Raw genomic sequence first — 21,460 nt, 5'->3', positions numbered from 1 at the left:
CGCATAAAATCACTCTCTCTCTCTCTCTCTCTCTTACACACTCTCCCTCATTTCAGTTATTTGCTTTCCTATCACATTATCACTTTTGCCCTCTCACTCTCTTCCCCCCATTATACTATTTTATTATTCAATCCCTTTACTAACAACAGATGAATAGGTGCACCTCACTGTATCTCTTCCATTACTCCTTCTATCTTCTCACCCTATCAACCCTGTTCTCTACATCATAATATCTCTTCCGTCACTCTCTCCCACCCTGGTTCCCCACTCTCTTTTTCTCTTTCTCTTTCATACCATCTCAACTGTATAAATTATAACTTACTTTCCTCAATGGAATTCCTGTTTACAGACTTTTACCATTCTCTCTCTATTTTTCCCTTTTTCACCTTCTCTCTCTCTCTCTCTATACATACATACATACATACATACATACATGCATACATGCATACATACATACATACATACATACACACACATACACTTTCATACAAATGCATATGTATGTCATTATTCAGTTTTATTTCAAGATTTCTTGCCAATGGAGAAAGAATCGGTTTCTAACCTAAATCCAAGTTACCTTCATTGGAATTTCAGCATCAACAACAGGGTATGTATGTATGTATGTATGTATGTATGTATGTGCAGATTTGTATGTTTTATGTATGCATTCTCATGCATATAGTCGCATATCTAAACATGCATATATATATATATATATATATATATATATATATATATATATATATATTTGAATGATAAACTTCTGAAAAGTTTTACAGATTTTTACAATTCCAATGATGGATTGGCTCTGTAGTCTTCGAATTAACTTTCTCCTTTCTGGTTTTGAGAAAACTAATTTCTCAATTAGAAAATTACTATTTTAAAATCTCACAACGTGAGATATTCATCGACAGTAATTTGTAGTAAAGATTGTTTGCCAACATAACATGGCAGTCCTTGTTTAGGACGAATGTTGCTGTAATTTAGCCCCAGGAGACATCGTCTCCAACTGGCTATACGACACGATCTGTGTCCATATATTTTTGAACAAGGGAATCTAGCACCCCCACTCAGCTCAAAACAATATCTGTGTGTCGCGATTTCCGAGTTATTTCTCTTCATCAGCACAGAATAATTGTTCAGCTAGAGATGGCGCTGCATAATTCCCATTCGAAATATATAGTTTTCAAAGTGACAACTAATTACTGATTTATAAATTAGAAAATTACTATTTTTATATCTCACAATGTGAGATATTACAGCAACATTCGTCCTAATCCAGGACTGCCATGTTATGTTGGCAAACAATCTTAACTGCTAATTTCTCAAGATTGGTATTTAGGCAGTTTGTTACATATCCCAGTGCCCAAATAATTACAGATATAAACCTGAACTCGTAATCTAGATAGAGTAACTGCAGTTTTTTCAACAGTTCAGATAGGTGTATGTAAGTATGTATGTATGCGTATATATAAAAAGGAATACAAAGAATGGGACAAGAACGCAAAACATCCAGACAGATGATAGAAAAAAGGGACAAGAAAAAACAAGGACGGGTCATTCGGAGTTTTCTTTCCTCAGTCGAGTTCCAGATTATCTTTGCAATTTCGGTTATGTATGTATGTGTATAAATATATGCATTTCTAATTTCGTTTTCATAGCAACTGCTGCAGGAGGAAGATGCCAGCAATAAAGAACTGAAGAAAGAAAATAACAGGTTAAAGGAGGAGGTTAGAGTTTGCTACCAAAACATTTCGGGTGCTAATGTTGACATTCATATTTATTTGACTTTTGGAATAAATGCCAGCTTTTGTTTAGTCCTAAAGCAGCCCTGGTCAAGCATACCTATAATCGAAAGGTATTCTGTACGGAACTGTCTCGCCTTTTATGTTTTTTCTTTAATATAATATATCAAGGATCACAATATCCATGTGTTACTATTTTAAGGTAGGGAGTGATTTGAAGGAACGAGATTCGTTTGTTTTTCTAAGCTGGTTGAACGACCATCTGGAACCTTCCATGCCGACTCATACACATACCAGTAATACCAAGCGATCGAATTAACCAGCTATAGATAAATATTATATATATATATATATATATATATATATATATATATATATTATATATATATATATATATATATATATATATGTATATATATATTATTTTCTCTCCCTGTTTATTTCTGCGTTCCTTTTTGTCGAAGAGCATAGGCTCGAAACATAAAAGACTTTCTTATATCCCGAGCGTTAAACTAATACATCTGTTTGTTATTTACACACCAGTCTTCGTCTTTTGTTTTTTGTAAATTCTCACTATATATATATATATATATATATATATAAGAATCCGGACTGTTGCTATATTAACGAAGTTAAAGCATGCCGAGTAAAGCCACTTGACACAGATTGACCTGAGACTCTGCTGTGCACGACCACAAACTTTTAACGTTCTAGCTCACTTCTACTGTTTATAGTAATGCTTGGAAGGAAGGTGTGTAGCGTGTGATCGTTGCAATGATCACAGCAGTGAGAGCTGAACAGAGAATCTGCATTAAATTTGACCAAAAGCTTGGCGATACCTGCTCAGAGGCCTGCGCAAAGTTTTAAAAAGTCTTCATCGTTCTTGACACAATCAAGGAGACCTTGTGCAGCTGAAACTTGGGTGTCTCTTTGTTCAGCTGAAAGCAGTTTTGGCACAAATTTGGCAGACACGCGTCTCATACCCAAATTTTCACAGATAATGGACTGAACAGAGCCGAACTAATCTGCACATCCTCAGATAATGCACGGATGGTGATTCGACGATTTCCCCTCACAGCTGCACGCACATCTGCGATGTTTTTCTCAGTTATGCTGCTTGCAGGTCTGCCAGAACGTTCGTCAGTATCGACATTTTTCTGTCATCTTGGAAACGTCTGAACCACTCGTACACTTGTGTGCGGCTCATACACTCTTCTCCATACACTTTCTGTAACTTTGCGTAGGCCTCTGAGTAGGTATCGCCATGACAACTTTTCTGTCATGGTCAATGATACGATCACATGCTACACACGCTCCTTCCAAGCACTGCTGTAAATAGTGGATTTGAGATAGAACGTTAAAACTTAAGTGCGCATGCACAGCAGTGTTCATGGTCAATCTGTGCCAAGTGGATTTACTCTGCATGTTTCAGCTTCATTGCTATGTCAAAAGTCCGGATACGTATTGATCAGACCTCGTGTGTGTGTATATATATATATATTATATATATATATATATAATATATATATATATATACACATATATATAGTTACTCCAAACATGAACAAAGAGAAAACACAACAACGTGAGGACGTGGAACAAGTATAGTGTTATTGGACGCTAAGGAAAGGAAAGAAAGAACGAGGATTTAACGTTTCGAGCGGAGCTCTTCGTCAGAAACAGAAAAAGGAAAGGTCCAAGGAAGGGGAGACGGAGAAAGAAAATCGCTAACGATACACATGCGGTCACATATTGAACTGACCGGAAAGGAATGGGTGAAAAAAACTTCTTTCAAAGAAGGAGAGTGCAAGAGAAGGAGGTATGTGTGTGTAACGAACTTGGTGTGAATATCTTTTGTACTTTCGGGGTACAAGAAAGCAATCACTCGCCGTTGCTTTAATAATCCAGAATTCTACTAGTCAGAAACAACAAGACGCAGACGTAAAATATATATATACTACTTTATTCTCTTTCTTGGTAACAGTAACAATAAGTGGTTATCTGATGTCCTTGGTTCTGGGCGCGCAGGGCTGAAAGTTAATCGATTGTAATATTTACAATGTTCAGCCGCTAAAAACAGAACGGGTTAAAGATGGCGTCGAACAATGGAGACGATGTTGCTCTGCAACAATTTGGTTAAAGGCCTTTTGGTAAGGACTGCTAGAAGCAAGTTCGAACGGAGAGAAAATATGCGTGACCGTCGCCTTCAGTCGCTAAATCTCAAGTCCCCGCTGACTGCTGCTAGTGGTCAAACGTTCTACGACCCCCTTGCCTTGGCTAACTACCACGTAGGCAAAAGGGTCGTGCTTCCGGTGGTTCGCGCATGCGCGAGAGGGCCCTTCCTTTCTGTGCCTTGGTGAAGGCACCAACACTCGCACGCGCGAAATAGAAAATGGACGGTGCGCGCGCGCGCACCGTTATAGGATCACTACATGTGTGTATGTGTGGGTATGTGCGTGCGCACAGGTCTGTGTGTGTGTGATGATAGCACGTGTGTGTGTGTGTGTGTGTGTGTGTGTGTTTGTGGCTGTTTATCTATGTGCGTAGTTGGGCTTAGTATCGTTTAAGGTCATAGGAAGAATTTATAGTAGGAGTGGCTCTTGTGTGTCTATTTACACATGTGCGTAGGAGAATGGTCAGTGGAAGGTACTGGTAGTTTGAAGTGTGTGTGTGTATGTATATGTAGTGCGTGTGTGTTTTGTTTGCTGTGAGTGTGTGTATATGTATGTTTGTGTGTGTTCGTGTGTGTATGTGTGAATGAGTAGGGGTATGTGTCGGCAGTAACTGTACTTTACTTTGTGTATGGGTAGGTGTGTGCTTGTATGTGCGTATGTTTGTGTACATGTATGTATAATTGTGTAAGTGTATGTATGAATGTGTGCTGTGTGTGTATGGGAGGTATGTGTGGGTTCATTTGCGTGTGCGCGTATGTATATACTCGTGTGTGCGTGTGAGTGTACGTGCGAGTGTACACGTGTGAGTATGTGCGTGTGTATTTTTTTTGTGCATGTACATGTGTGTGTGAACGAGGGATTGTGTAGGGGTATAGGTGCGTTTTTGCGCGTGTATGCATGTGCGCGTGTGTGTGTGTGTATATGTGCGTGTGTATGTGTGTGCGTATATGAGTGTATATACGTGTATGCGTGGGGTTGTGAGTGTTAGTATGTGAGCATTCGTGTGCGTATGTCTGCGCATGTTTGTGTGTGCGTGTGTGTGTCTGTGTCTATATGTGTATGTGTGTGTGTGTGCGTGTACGCATATATTGTGTGTATGTATATGTATGGGTGTGTATGTAAATTTGTGTGTGCGCGGGTTGTATGGGCTTTTATGTGGAGTTTGTGTAGGCGTATATGTGCGTACCTGTATGTATGTGCGTGCGTGTGTTTGTGTGCGTGTGCTTACGCGCGTGTGTGCGTGTATGTGCGTGTGTGTTTGTGCCCATGTGGGTGTAATTGGGTACGTGTCTGTATGTGTACTGTGTGTTCGAGGTATATGTGCGAACCTGTGCTAGTGTGTGTGTGTGTGTGTATGTACGTGTGTATATGTGTGTGTGCGTGTATTATGTGCGTATGTATGTGTGTATGTGTGTGTGAACGTGGAGATGTGTGTCGGGTTGTGTGCATTTTGTTGCGTGTATGCGCGTCTGCATGAGTATGTATGCGTATGTGGTTGTGTGTACGTTTATGTGTGTATATAAAGGTATGTGTGTCTGTGTACGCGCATATGTGTGTGTGTGTGCGCGTGGGTGTATGTGTGTGTGTATGTATGCGTATGTGGTTGTGTGTGGAAGTATTTGTGTGCATATGTGTATGTATGTGTGTGGTGTGTGTGGAAGATATATGTGCGTTCCTGGATATGTACGTATGTGTGCATGTGTGCGTGTATATAGAAATAACAACAATAATTTATAAAAACAATAAATTATAAACAATAAAAAAAACAAAAAAATTATAAAAACAATAAAATATAAAAATTAAGGTTGAAAGGAGATAAAGAAGTTAAGGCAATATAAAAGACGCAATTACAAGTAAAAATGAATAATAAGAAAAGAAATTAAGTTGCTTGTTGCGGGAGGTGTAGAGGCAGTCAATAGGAGGAGGGGGTTGTGTTTAGTCCGTGGGGATAGTTGTCTGTAAATTAAAGATATAGTGCTCTTCCAGGCGGAGTCGAGAGTATATATATATATATATATATATATATTATATATATATATATATATATATAATATATATATATATATATATATAATCCTCATCATTGTCGTCGTCATCATCGTCGTTTAACGTCCGCTTTCCATGCTGGCATAGATTGGACGGTTTGACTGAGGGCTGGCGAGCCAGAAGGCTGCACCAGGCTCCAATCGATCTGGCAATGTTTCTATAGCTGAATGCCCTTCCTAATGCCAACCATTCCGAGAGTGTAGTGGGTGCTTTTTACGTGCTACCGACATGGGGCCAGTCAGGCTGCACTGGCATCGACCACGCTTGACTGGTGCCTTTTACGTACCACTGGCACGAGTGTCAATCAGGTGGTACTGTCATTGGCCACGGCAATATATATATATATATATATATATATATATATATATATATATATATATAAAGATAAATAAATAGATAGATAGATATGGCCAGGTATGGGTGGTATTGGGTGACTGGTCATTATAGTCACGATGGAACACGCAGATATGATAGGAAATACTTCCTTTCATATGAGCAACGATTTAAAATTTCACTTCTGCTGTTCATACACCCACTCTACTCACAAATATACGAGTGCATTTTTTCCTGATTTATAGATTCCTAGATGGCCTCCATCTCAACGGCATCATTGTGCACCAGCACTCCTCACTGTGACGAAGCCCCACTTGCTAGATTAACTGCTTGCTTGGTTTCAGTCACTATACGTCTAGCCATTACTAATTGTCTCTATTTAACCATATCCACTGGCTTGCCTTCTCCACTGTAGCCTGGATATCGCTTATGATGGTATTTGTTTCACGATATTCTATGCCAAGCGACAACGAACACAGCCACATGCTGCTTCTAATGAATCCTACACGTCCAACTTCGATTGGATAATATTCTGCTTTATAGCCTGCGTCTTCATTTTCCTTTATCTAGTTAATCTTACACACACATTTCACGTTTGTAAAAAAATATAGTGGTTCCTCAGCAAGAATTCTATATTTATAGATGTTAAAACTGAGAGAACGCCTGAAAAGTTGCAGTGCTACTGATAAAGCTATTTCAGATCTGGTTGATAAAAAAGTTGAAGAATGGAAGGTAGGTTTAACTTCATAAACATCTTAAGGAATTTCAGCTACATGTAACATAGACTACAGTTTATAATGTTTTCGCCATGGAAAGTAAATAAATATCAATCCATTTCGTTATTCTCTTCGTATATAGGAAAGTAAAGGTGATTAACGCGACACATTTCTTAAGGTATTCATATGTTTTTTTTTTCACAGCGATGGTGATATAAACTGTAATTTGCTTTTAACAATTTGTCTTAGAATTTCCTATACGAAATGTTTGTGCATTTGTAACATTCTTGCTGTGGGTAGTAAACAGAAGTCAATACATTTTGTTATTCTCTTCGTACATAAAAAGTAAAGATTGCCACTAGATGTTTCATGATGTATTTACACCTGTTTCTTTTTCCACAGCGAAAGCATTATAAACTGTAGTCTACCTCTATTGATTTACCTTAGATTTTTTTACTACACATTTGTGTATAAAATATTTATATATCTCTTATGAATAGTAACCAATTTTCACACTCATCTGTTTTTACTTTAAATAATTGTCATTTCTGTTAATCTCTGATTAATATCTAACTAAGTTATCACCAAGCACGAAGCTAAAAGACACGAAAAAATATATCGCAAGTAGACTATCTTTAATTTATTCTTAAAAAAAAAAAAACGCCTGGACTTCACTCCTCAGAAACAGATTGTTAGAGGAGCATAGGCTCGAAACGTCAAAGTCTTTTCCATTTTTCCTGAGCGTCAAACTAATACAAATTGTTTGTTTTTTCCTCACATATATGTTTTTTTTCTACAATTTCGAACCACATACATGGTGGCTGCCTCCTCGTTATCGAGTATGGCCATTGCACGAAGCTTAATCAATGTTGTTATCGTGCAATGCCTGTGGAAGATTTTTTTTTAAAGTGAGAAAAGGCTGGGCACTGAGTCAATCCCACTCACTAAGCAACAGCAGCCATAATCCGAAAAGAAGAACAAGTTAACATCATCAGTAACCACTGAGCCGCAGGTTTTATATCGGGGTTATCCCAGTTACCTGAGTTACCTTCTCCTAGAAGGATGCCCTAACAAAGGCTAGGAGTCCTTCACTCACAATGGTTTAACCGCGCGATCGGGTATTCAGTCCGATTATTTCTATGTCCCCGCGCATGATCCAGCCTTTTGGATGGCCGTTGACTCTCAAGAGTTCCTCCGCCTTTTGACGGGTTTTTTTTTTCATTCCGCAGGGTGTCCGATAAACACCCTCCTCACCAAGCGAGATTGGTGAGGTTGGCGGTTTAGTCGCCGACGACCCGACCATGCAACAGATTGTACTGGGTTACATGTTACCAGTAGCACTCAAAAGTGACATGACATACATACATACATACATATTTATACGTGTGTGTGTGTGTGTGTGTGTGTGTGTGTGTGTGTGTGTGTGTGTGTGTGTGTGTGCGTGTGCGTGCGTGTGTGTGTGTGTAAAGTTGAGCCGTCACTAACAAGTGAGTATGACTTGGTTGCAGTTATCATGCTTTTGCCAGATACATCGTTAATAAATGATTGGTTCTTTGACAACATGTAACCAATGACAGCATTATTAATCAATTGTGATAAAGGAAGAATTAAACAGATTAATGATTCAGCAACATCATGGAAGAGGCATTGAACAACACGCTGAATTTACTGAATTCAGTTGAAATTTATTTCATAAGGTGTCAAAGCCAGTCAATTTGAACAAAATAAATACGTATAAATGAAGTGAAATAAATAGAAAAAAACCCATGCGTATGACATGGTTATCAACAAAATTTCAAACAGTTGCAATGAAACTGTATAAGTTTGATGGAGGGAAACTGTGAGGAATCCGTCAAATGGGTTATATATGTTCTTGAGTGATAGACTTAATATACCATGCCTGGACCTGACCCCTCGAAAACATGAACCGATAGAATACCAGGCTTTAAGAAAAAATATAAGTCCTAGGGTTGATTTGTTTGACTAAAAAGTTTTTCAAGACAGTGCTCCAGCATGACCACAATCTAATGACTGAAACCACAAAGATAAGAAAAATATAACAGACACTTCGTGGAATAAATTTAAAGGAAATTCAACAAGCTCGTTGTGTGTTATTTAATAGTGCTACCATAATGTAGTCCTGGTATGGGCAACCTTTCCCAAGAAATGGGCCGCACTACTAAAATTATTCAAGGTAATTTTTCGTTGGTGTGCCATTCAGAAAGTCCCGTGGGCCGCAGTTTGCCCATGTTTGAGTTGTTGTTTCTCTTTCATTCCACATGGAACATGTACGAGCAGGAAAGACAAAACTAAAAAAACAGTAATTCAACCACTTGAATTAGTTTTCTGGCAGACATTTTTTTCTTTGGTATAAAAAAAATCTCATCACTCATCGATTCCTATGGAAATTTTTTATTTTTTATTTTTTTACCTTTCAGCAATTTATTGAAAGTTTGAACAGAGAAACTGATTACTACAAAACACAAATTCAAATACTGAAACAGAAATTGGAGAACGATAAAGAAATATTCAAACCATCTTCTATAGTGACTTTGTCTAAGGTTTATACAATTATTTCGCAGCCTCCTCCTCCTCCTTTTTTTCTTCTTCTTCTTCTTCTTCTTCTTCTTCTTCTTCTTCTTCTTTTCTTATTATTATTATTATATTATTATTATTATTATTATTATTATTATTAAGGCGGTGAACTGGCAGAATCGTTAGCGTGCTGGACGAAATGCTTAACAATATTTCGCCCGTCGCTACGTTCTGAGTTCAAATTCCGCTGAGTTTGAATTTGCTTTCATCCTTTCTGGGTCGATAAATTAAGTACCAGTGCAACATTGGGGTCGATGTAATCGGCTAGTCCTCTCCCCACCAAAAATTTCAGGCCTTGTCCCTATAACAGAAATGTTTATTATTGCGGCGAGCTGGCAGAAACGTTAGCGCGCCGGACGAAATGCGTAGCCGTATTTCGTCTGTTGCTACGTTCAAAGTTCAAATTCCGCCGAGGTCGACTTTGCCTTTCATCCTCTCGGGGTCGATAAATTAAGTACCAGTTTCGCACTGGGTTGATGTAATCGACTTAATCCATTTGTCTGTCCTTGTTTGTCTCCTCTATGTTTAGCCCCTTGTGGGTAGTAAAGAAATATATTATTATTATTATTATTGTTGTTGTTGTTGTTATTATTATTTTATGTTTGACCTTTTGCTTTACAATCGTACAAGTTGGCTCCAAGTCTCACCCAGAGACCTCAAGAGACAACAAGTTGGAAGTTCATGCTGGTGTTATACCTTGGGTGCCATATATTTGGTTTTGTACATAGTGTTGTTCTAGAGAATGTTTAAGAAACTATAAGAAAATTATATTTGTTTTAAAACTTGAGATTACCTAGAAAGTATTTTGCGTAGCATATGGGCAGTTACTATGAGTACTATCTTGTGAATTTCTGCCACTTTGGTGTTTCCTGGTATCTGAGCTAGGTAGCAATCATTTTGCTAATTTCTATTTCAAGATCTTTATATTTGCTCAGTTTCTGGTAGGTCTTGACAGATACGTATATATCGAGTGGGACAGTCATATCAAAGAGGAAGCATGATTTTTGCCTGAAGTCTTTCAATATGATGTCCGGCATATTCGCATCTATCTTTCTGTCAGTTTGAATAGTGAAGTTCCAGAGGAGTGAGATATGGTCATTTTCAAGCACTGGAGGTGGTTTGTGTTCCCACCAGTTTTTATCATGGGGCTAGTCCAAGCTTTTGCAAATTACCCGGTGAATATATTGTGCAGCTCTATCATGCCTGTTGAGATACTCTGTAAGCGCAAGAAGACTGCACTTGAAAACAACATGATCAATGGTTTCATTTTGTTGTTGACATACACATGTTGGGCTACTGCCGTTCTTTAATATGTTGGCCTGGTAGTTCCTTGTAGGTAGGCATTGATCTTGAGCTGCTATGATAAACCTTTCTGTTTCAGATTTTAAGCCAGAGGTCATTAGCCATTGATGGGTCAGGGCTTTGTCAACATCGGCATTATTCGCTCTCTTTGGGTTATTATTGTTATTATTATTATCGTTTTCACAGGTTTTGTTGGAGCTTCTGGAGTCTTGCATGCATAGCGAGCTTATGACCTACAGCCTATGTTACCATGCTATTCGTTCTTTTCAGCTATCTAATACTTTCCTGATTATTCTGGCCGTGCAAAAGAGGCAAACCATTTGTAACAGTTCTACTGGGCACTCTATTCCAATTTCCTTTATATTCCTCATGATACCTTCTGATACTGTTCCCAAGGACCCGACAGTAATTGGCACTATCTTCATCTTCATTTTCCATAGCCAGGCTATTTCGTACTTAAGAGGGTTGTATCTATCTATCTTTTCACCTTCCTCCTTGACTATTCATGGCATGCAACGTCAACTACACAGCATATGTGGTGCACCTTGTCGACCACCACTTGGTCCGGTCTGTTATGCTCTAGCACCTGATCTGTTTGAATTAGAAAATCTCAGAGGATTTTGCTTGTCTCCAACTCTTCCAGTCTGCGGTTTGTGTTCCTACCACGTCTTGCCTCTCTCTCTAGCCTCCACTTTTCGCAAAGTTTCCAATGTAGTACTTTTGCTATCTGGTCATGACGCTACAACTTGTAATAGTTTGGGGCAAGTCTAGGGCATTCGTTCGTGATATGGACAATGGTTTCATCTACTCTATTGCAGATGAGGCACAGTGGAGACACTTGCTCATTCCTAAGATTGACATCCCAGTTCATGGCCAAAGCTTGGTTTGCGCTACCAATTTAATGTAATCGGTCTCTTTTTTTAGTGTTCCTTTCATCAGCTAATCCTCCCTTATTTTTTCCAGCAACTTCTGTTATGGCTACATGGAATTGGTTGTGTAGTCCCTTCTTGCGTAATCCTTCTTCGTGTCCTTTTTGTACCTCTTCCTTTGTTTTCCCTTTTTTCTCTGCTCTCAATACTCCCTCTTTCGTAACTGTCACTAGCAAGGTTTCCTTACTTTGGGCCAGGTATCTCATTAAGCTCGCGAGTTCGATACGCGCGCAGTCTTCCACACTTATCAGTCCCTTTCCTCTATTTGCTCTCTTCATGTATAAGCGATCAGTGACTGCACATTATTATTATTACTATTTGATAAAAAAAAACAAACTTTTTTTTCTTCCTTATTGCATACCTTGTTTTCAGTAGGGTATGCTATATTATTTTTATTATATAATTTAAGAAATACCTCAGGAAACACTATGATTCTATTATTTTCAGGTAATTGCAGAAAAGGATCAAGTAATTGACAAGCTGAAGAAACAAAATGAAGAAATTTCCTTCAAGCTAGCAGAGAAGAAACGATTCTCTGGGATAACACCTCAAATGCTCTTCAAAGGTAATAGGATGTTACGTTAGTCTTAGATCTAAATTAGAAACCACCTCCCCATCATCATCATCATCATCATCATCATCATCATCATCATCTTCAACAAAACGGCGAGTTGGCAGAATTGTTAGTACATCGGACAAAATGCATGTCAGTATTTAGTTCGGGTCTCTGTGGTCTGAGTTCAAATTCTGCCGCGGTCGGCTTTGCCTTTCGTCTTTAAAGTTAATGAAATAAAGTACCACTTAAGGGTTGATGCAATCAGTTTGCCCCTCCTCTCAAAATTACTATCCTCGTGCCAATATTTGAAATTATAATTATTATCAACTTTTTCGATATCGCTCCATTCAACAAATCCCGCTGGGTGTCAGCTTGGTACTTGGTGCAGGTCTTGTCATCTAATGGTCACATTTCATAGCCTAGCGAATCTGTAAAAGAGTATAACATTTATTTACTCTTAATATATGGGAATATGGGTTTAAATAATTCTTTCTACTATAGGCACAAGGCCTGAAATTTGAGGGAGGGGAGTTAATCGATTACATTGACCCCGGTGCGTAATTGGTATGAAAGGCAAAGTCGACCTCGGCGGAATTTGAACTCAGAACGTAGCGATGGGCGAAATGCCGCAAAGTATTTCGTCCAACGTGCTAACGATTGTGCCAGCTCGCCTCCCTAATACAAGTTTAAATAATTAGGAATAAAACATTGATGTATAAAGTGTGTGTACGTTTGCATGTAAGTATATTGAAGTTATTATCTGAGCTCTCACGTTAAACACTCCCGTCTCTAGCTGGCTATACGACACGATCTATGTCCTTATATTTTCGAACAAGGGAATCTAGCACCCACACTCAGTTCAAAATAATATCTGTGTATCGCGATTTCTGGATTGTTTTGAGCTGAGTGGGGGTGCTAGATTCCCTTGTTCGAATATATAAGGACACAAATCGTGTCGTATAGCCAGCTGGAGACGATGTCTCTTGGGGCTAAATTACAGCAACGTTCGTCCTAAACCAAGACTGCCATGTTATGTTGGCAAACAATCTTTACTCCAAAGTACTGTTGCTGAATATCTCGCGTTGTGAGATTTAGAAATAGTAATGTTATACAGTTGTCCAACATTTAATTGTTTGAGGGAGGTTTCTACTGCATCAACTACTACACCCCCGTTTTGCTGGGGCGTGTGTAGCAATGTGTGTGCAGCATTGTGTGTTCTTTTCTGCTATTAGTTTATTTTTTCTCTTGAAGTGTGGTGCAGACTTTTGTTATGTTGCTGCTTGTATTGTGTGTCGAGTGTGTAATGCGTTGGTTATCTAGGTTGCTGGTGGACGTTTATTTCACTGATTGCTGCATAGAGTGTCTTGTGTTTGTGGGTTGTTTTGTTTAGGTTGTATTATTGGATTGATAGTGTCTTGCATAGGATGTGAGCTGTTCCTAGCAGGGTTATTTTTTCGGATAGTGTGAAGTGTTGAAGATCTACACACTATCCGAAAATTATTATTATTATTGTCGTTGTTGTTGTTATCATTCTGAATTTTTCCCTTTTATTTTGAATAATTAATTCTTTTGCTGAATATTTTTGTAGAAAGTTATGGTGAAAAAGCTGTCGAGCCTGCCAATGAAACATGGCAAAGTTTGAGACAACAGGTATTAGATGCAGAGAAATCCAGACAGGAGGTTAGAATTTTAATGAAGCTGTTTTTGTAATTTACAAAAATTGTTTATGTTTAATTACATTTAATATCACATTTTGTAGAAAGGTATCAAATTGGCCGATCATTAGCTTGATTTATTCCACAACCGGTATGCCGCGGCACACTGGTGTACCACGAGACGATACTAGGTGTGCCGCAGTGTAACCTGAATATAATTTTTTCCCCTATATTTTTAATTATGTTTTTAGTTCAGTTGTGCCGCCGAATTTTGAAAAGAATATAAGTGTACCGCAAGGGGAAAAAAAGGTTACGGAACACTGTTCTAGACGAAGAGTGCGACTAACTATATTTCCCACAAGGGATCTTTCTTCGTGGGAAATATATTGTTTCCCTGCCGGTGTTTACATCTTTGACCTTTATAGATTGATGAAAGACACATGCATACACATAAACACACACTCACCTATATATATATATATATATATATATATATTATATATATATATATATAAAGTAGTTAGTTAACTACTTGATAAATTCTTATGAAGATTTTATCCTATTTTTAAATTATATATATATATATATTATATATATATATAATATATATATATATATATTATATATATATATATATATACCTGAGAATTACAAGGATACACATGTCTTTGGAGTACTTAACAACTTGCACTTTAATTCAAAGGTTGGGAGTTTGGTTGACCGAACTGAAAACTCCTCGTTGAAATAGACGGAGAACCATGTATGTATGTATGTAACGGTATGAGACGGTAGTCACATGACAGGCTGTGAAAGGGACCCTAAGTCGCCTCTTCCGTCCATAGACTGAGGTGGAACTTTGGGCAAGTACCAGCAGCCTTTAACTTCTCGTGCCAGGGATACGGTGAAGACATCGGTAGCAGGATGATAGAGAACCGACAAGGCTTGAAGTTATTACGGCCAAGCGGAAGACCTGTATCATCAGACAATATTTGGGCGTCAGCTAGCAAGTAAACTGCTCCAGCTAGGCAGCTTGATCGTCGATCATGCTCGTTGCACTCATGTACACCACTTGGTTCTTGGCATGGAGGCCCGGAGAGGCAATCTGGTGGGTGTGGGGAACGATGACACCAACTGCTTTACTCACCGTCCAAGGGCATTTTGTTGACGAACAGATGATTTATGACGGGCAGTCAACGACCATGTGTTTATGATCATCTGGTTTACATTGTTGAGATTTCCTATTAGTTGAGAAATGTTCCGGCTTGAAACCTAGAAGCAATGCTCTAACATTGGAATTTAGACAGTATCGACAAAGTAGCTGTCTAAACATGCATTCAGTACGTCTATGGTTACACACACACACACAGAGACACAGACACACACACACACATGTATACACACTAGCAGAGTTACCCGGCATTGCTCGGGGTTAAAATGGCATAGTTTGTATATAATATATTACAGTTATGTTGAAACAGGTGATATGGGAAAGTGCAGCATTGACAACAAAATTTTTGTGGAGTAAATTCTGGGCTAATTTGACTAAGCAACATGCTATGCGTCCATTTGGAGTATTTCAGGCCCTAACCTATCATGGAAAATTGGAGGTGGGGGTTATGTGATTTTTGAACGCACCGAAAAGCTGTCAGTGGATATACTCTCCTTTTCAGCAGTTGGTGCTGTGTCTAACAGATCCATCATCTAAAATTTTGACACGTCCGTCGGGTTTGTTGTCCTACATCACTCATAAAGTAAATTTGGAGGAACTGTGGTTGTTCATTTGCGGGTAACAGGGAACCAATGAGGTGATAGACTTATCTACATCAACTGGATAGCTAACCTCTATGACGGCACGTACTATTTGTTGTCCGTCTCAGACAACATCCAGTTTGCTCACCGAGGTCGACTTTGCTTTTCATCCTTTCGGAGTCGATTAAATAAGTACCAGTTACGCACTTGGGTAGATGTAATGGACCCTTTGTCTGTCCTTGTTGGTCCCCTCTATGTTTAGCCCCTTGTAGACGATAAAGAAATAAATATGTATGTATATTATTAGGCAGTTTATTTCAAGATTTCTTGCCAATAGCGAAAGAACCGGTTCCTGACCTAGATCCAAGGCTCCTTCATTGCAATTTCAACATCAACAATAGGGTATTTCTGCTTGTATGTGTGTATGTATGTATGTATGTATGTGTATGTAAGTATGTTTGTAAATATGTGTGTGTGTGTGTATGTATGTATGTATGTATGTATGTGTGCGTGTATGTATGTATGTATGTATGTATATGCAGATTTGTATGTTTTATGCATGTATTCTCATACATAAAGTTGCATATCTAGACATGCTCATATATATTTAAATGATAAACTTCTAGAAAGTTTTACAGATTTTTACAGTTCCAGTGATGGATTAGATCTGTAGTCTTCGAATTAGATTTCTCCTTTCTTGTTTTGAGAAGCCTAATTTCTCAAAATTGGTATTTAGGCAGTGTGATGTGTGTGTGTGTATGTATGTATGTATGTTTGTATGTATGTATGTATGTATGTATGTATGTATGTCATTATTTAGTTTATTTCAAGATTTCTTGCCAATAGAGAAAGAACTGGTTTCTAACCTAGATCCAAGACTCCTTCATTGGAATTTCAACATCAGTAACAAGGTATTTTTTTTGTATGTATGTATGTATGTATGTATGTATGTATGTATGTATATGTGCAGATTTGTTTGCTTTGCTTTATGTATGTATTCTCATGCATATAGCTACATATCTAGACATGCTCATATATATTTAAATGATATATGTATGTATGTATGTATGTATGTATGTATGTATGTGTATGTATGTATGCATGCATGCATGTATGTATGTATGTATGTACGTACGTACGTACGTACGTAAGTATCTTCGTATCACTTAAATGTTATACACTATATATGTATATTCTATATATTTTCCCAGGCTGAAAGACATGCTTTCGAAAAAGATAAAGAATTATGCAAAGCCCAGAGGTTAATAAGAAAATACGAAGTAAGTCATATTCTATTCCAGAAAATTCTACATTGACTGTTTGTATAAAAACTTATCGCGTGGATATATCTGTAATTCAAAAATACCAACTTGTTATAAACTTTGATACTCTTATTCTACCCGAAAATTAAGGGCGCAGATTTTCCCGTGGAATACTGAGCCACTTATAAGTAAATTCAATGAACAGGTAACTCAGTTGATCTGACTGCTATGTCCTCATCGTCCCCCTCCGATATTTATTATGTTTTTAGCATAGCGTGTCCATAACTGATGCTGTCTCAAGACAAAAACAACATTTATTGGCGTATCAACAATGTTTATATTCTAAGTATGATGTGTAGCTGTCGGTTTTGATTAAAGGTTGCCTCAGTTGCGTATACCGGTATTTTATTTAGCCGGGCGGCTATTCGCAACATCAGTGAATGCCCTATTCACTGTTTCCTATATAGGGTAACAACTCACTGCTAGGCATGTGGCTGGCTGTGAGTACGCGTCATTGAAAAGGGTTCCAAAGGCCGAAATGCACTTGGTGTTCTCACTGGCTTTTACTGGGATGAATTTTCATTTTCTTTTAACACACGACGTCCACTTCGCCTTTCATCCTTTCAGGGTCGATAAATTAAGTACCAGTGAAACACTGAGGTCGATGTAATCGACTAGTCCCCTCCCCCCAAATTTTAGGCCTTGTGTCTATTGAAGAAAGGATTATTAGGAACTGTATAAAAAATTCTTAGAATGTTTTGTGTATTGTAAACAGAAGTATAATCAATTTATTGCAAATATATTTTAACAGCAAAATCTCATATGGACCCTCGAGTGCCATATGGACCCCAGTTGAGAACCACTGCTTTAGATAGACTAGCCAGAGGGGTTGTGTGTGGTAGGATACCTAAATTTTAAAGGGTGGGGGATATGGTACTGAGATATAATGCATTTATGTATGAGGGTGGGCCAAAAAAGTAATGCCATTTTGTTTAGGACAGGTATAATTATCAACACAGGAACTTGTATCATACATCAAAATGAAGCTGGTCCTCTCTGGATATCACATCCCCACTTCTCAACATAGTCACCGTTTCTCTCAACAGTAATGTTCCACCTTCGAATGGGAGCATGTATCCCTGCCCCGTAAAATTCCGTTGACTGTTCTTTGAGCCATTTCTTCACTACAGTTTTCACCTCCACGTCACTGGACGGTGACTATGCTGAAGAGTAGGGATATGATCCACAGAGGACCAGCTTCATTTTGATGTATGATACATGTTCCTGTGTTGGTAATTATACCTGTCCTAAACAAAATGGTATTACTTTTTGACTCACCCTCGTACAACTAGCTGTATAGTATGTTGAGATAAGCGGTCAATATAGTGCAGGTGAGAAGAAAAGGGTTAAGCTAAGAATAGAAAAAAAGGAGATTAGAAGAAAAAATAATGGAAGTTGAGAATCATAAATTATTTTTCTATGACAGATTGCAAAGTCTTAATGGGTCAGTGGTAGTTATGAAGTTGATAGGAATTAATGCTTACAGATTATAAAATACATAACGAAGTCAAGGAGTGCGTTTTGGACGTACTTGATGGTCACTAGAATACTGAATGCATTTATTGTAGAAATGAAACTGTTCATATTCAAAATTATAAATTTAATGATTAGTGCTGGCATCATGTAAAAAGTACCTGCATTAATGCCACATAAAAAGAATCTGTGCTGGTGCCACGTAAAAAGCGTTGGTTCCACGTAAAAAGCACTGGTTCCACGTAAAAATCATCCAGTACACTCTGTAAAAGGGTTGGCGTTAAGAAGGGCATCTAGCTGTAGAAACCAAGCCAAATCAGACATTTGGAGCCTGATACAGCTCTTCGGCTTGCTAACTCCTGCCAACCCGTCCAACCCAAGCCATCATAGAAAACAGACGTTAAACGACGACGACGACGATGATGATGATGATGGGTAAATGTTAGTAATGTAGCAACTTATATTGGAAGTCCGAGCAAATGAAATTTGGAAGGTGGAAGTAAATGAAATTCATGTTAGTGGTAATTTTAAAACGGGAAATAAATAACGGATTTCAGAGATGTAAATAAAGTAATAATGATTAATCGTAATATAAAGTGAGGAATAGAGGAGTGTATGAGGGATTTGATTAAATTAAATAAGCATATAATGCTGTTATAATTTATGTGGGTGTGAGTTGTGTAGAGGGATTCAAAGTGCGACGTTTAGCTTTATGATAAAACTGGAATGTTTTGAAGAATGTGAACACGAGTGGTAAAAGCTTCGTGTTGTTGGCCTGGTAGGGGTTAATTTAATAAGATATGTAAATATTCTTTTAAGCATAAACTACACAGAGCGTTGTTTCCCTGGTATGGCATTCCAGTGATGATTGTTGATCACATTATATTGTATTGTACATTATTTTCCTTCAAGTAATGTATATGATTAGCTAGTGAGACAGATTTACTGTTTAACAGAGTTTAAAAGAGCTCAAGTGGGCGAGGTATCGACGTTTAAAATCGACGGTAGCACTGTTGTTTGTTAAGGACCGTGCGTATATGAACAATGGCAAGTCTATTAATGGACAATAATTACGCCTTGTAAAGGATTTTTACTTCCACTATGTTTCTGTGAGTTTTGATGTCACAGCTTGAAGATGGTCTTTATACCATTTGTCAGCGGTTTTGATTTTATAATGCCGACATATTGTCCAGTGTAAATACTGGCCGACTCTGTCATGTCTTGCTTTATATTCTACAGGTGCTAAGACGCTACACCCTGAGATTAGGTGGTCTATAGTTTCAATCTGTTTTTTGCACTTCCTGTAGGGACGGTAAGCCTGGTATCATTTTCAAATAGGTTTCAGTACAGTTTATTATTATTATTATTTCAGAAAGAATACGGGATCGAGGAGGCAAAGAAAGAAATAGAAAATCTAGAAAAGAAATTACAAATGAATGACAGGTGAACTTTAACACTTCTGTATTGGTATTACACACTCGTCATCACCCCCACCACTACTCTCTTTACCATTTTCATCATAATCATCACCATCACTATCACCTTCTTTATCGTCATCATCATCTTTAGGATCATCACCGTAACGTCTCCGTCATCGAAACTATCAGAACCATTGTCACTAACACCAACACCACCTTCACCAATGCCATCACCACCGGCGTCACCACCACTGTTAACACTATTACACTACCACACCATGTCGCCGCCACCACCACCACCACAACAACAACAACACAAACACCAACAACAATTATTACTAAGACTGCAAAATCGCCAAAACCATACTAAACCATATTCTTGACAATTTCAAGAGTTCTTTTCCGTTTCTCTCTCCAGAAAAATAGAAAATTTAATCAAAATATTGAACCAAGAAAACATGGCAGATGATTTTGACAGTATCATCGATCTTTGAAAATGGAAGGAAAAGAACTGGCAAAAAATCAGTTTCAGTTCAAATCGAGGTAATGACCTGCTCTCCAAAAATATGCCTGATGAAGAAATAAATTACTTCTTTTAGGGTTTAACGGATCAAATTTCCCTGTGGATCCGTTTATGTTTGATGTAACGGAGAAGAAATTCATAAAATAAAGGAATAAACGCTTGACGAAGAAATAGACTCTTTTAGTGATTCATTCTCTTAGACTGGATTTCGGACATTGGATTTTTCTGTTTGGTTGCCAGCAGCTCCAAAAATTAAAGTTTACCGAAAATTTTAAAATTTGGCACAATAATACACTAGCCCAAACTGAATTGCTGGCGTTATTCCATTTTTTCCAGAAAAATACTTTTAAAAAGCTATAGAGGTTTAAAGTTTGATAATTTTCACCCGGTCAGGAAACAGGGTTTGGAAAGCTGTCATTTTGTGCGTGACTGCACATTTTGTCTTTAACACCCTGAAAATAGCATGTGTTAATATTTGTAAACAACACATGTTATGTCACCGGTAATTTTCTTTCATGTAAATAAATCTTATTTAGCTGTGAGGCCCAAAGTTCGAAGATCGTGTTTCACCACTTTGTCCCATGTCTTCCTGAGTCTACCCCTTCCTCATGTTTCCTTCGCAGTCAGAGATCGATACTTTTTTACACAGCTGTCCTCGTCCATACGCATCACATAATCATACATAGCATAGTCGTCTCTCTTGCACACTACATCTGATGACTCTTATGCCCAATTTTTCTCTTAAGATACTTACATTCCGTCGTGCATGCACACTGGCATTTCACATCCAGCGAAGCATACTAGCTTCATTTCTTTCAAGCCTGCGCATGTTCTCGGCGGTCACAGCCCATGTTTCACTGCTGTGCAATGTGGCTGTTCGCACACAGGCATCATATAATCTGCCTTTCACTCTGAAGAAGAGAG

General features: G+C 38.1%; 1 protein-coding gene across 2 annotated transcripts in view; it reads left to right on the top strand.

Annotated features, from left to right (window-relative positions):
- LOC115224844 (centrosomal protein of 290 kDa-like) overlaps positions 1 to 20,586 on the top strand; it is a 41,503-nt gene extending 20,917 nt beyond the window's left edge. For both annotated transcript variants that reach the window (XM_036513868.1, XM_036513863.1), the window contains 8 exons: positions 1,662 to 1,730; positions 6,941 to 7,030; positions 9,453 to 9,575; positions 12,288 to 12,405; positions 13,985 to 14,076; positions 17,012 to 17,080; positions 19,968 to 20,038; positions 20,432 to 20,586. In XM_036513868.1, the coding sequence (XP_036369761.1) occupies positions 1,662 to 1,730; positions 6,941 to 7,030; positions 9,453 to 9,575; positions 12,288 to 12,405; positions 13,985 to 14,076; positions 17,012 to 17,080; positions 19,968 to 20,038; positions 20,432 to 20,507 (708 nt within the window). In that variant the 3' untranslated portion in view covers positions 20,508 to 20,586. The remainder of the gene's footprint in view (positions 1 to 1,661; positions 1,731 to 6,940; positions 7,031 to 9,452; positions 9,576 to 12,287; positions 12,406 to 13,984; positions 14,077 to 17,011; positions 17,081 to 19,967; positions 20,039 to 20,431) is intronic.
- Positions 20,587 to 21,460: the final 874 nt, after the last annotated feature.

Source organism: Octopus sinensis, linkage group LG2, assembly GCF_006345805.1.
Source record: "Octopus sinensis linkage group LG2, ASM634580v1, whole genome shotgun sequence".
In the NCBI taxonomy this organism is placed as follows: domain Eukaryota; kingdom Metazoa; phylum Mollusca; class Cephalopoda; order Octopoda; family Octopodidae; genus Octopus; species Octopus sinensis.
The sequence above is the reverse complement of the archived record's forward strand: the minus strand, read 5'-3'. Positions and strand labels throughout refer to the sequence as shown.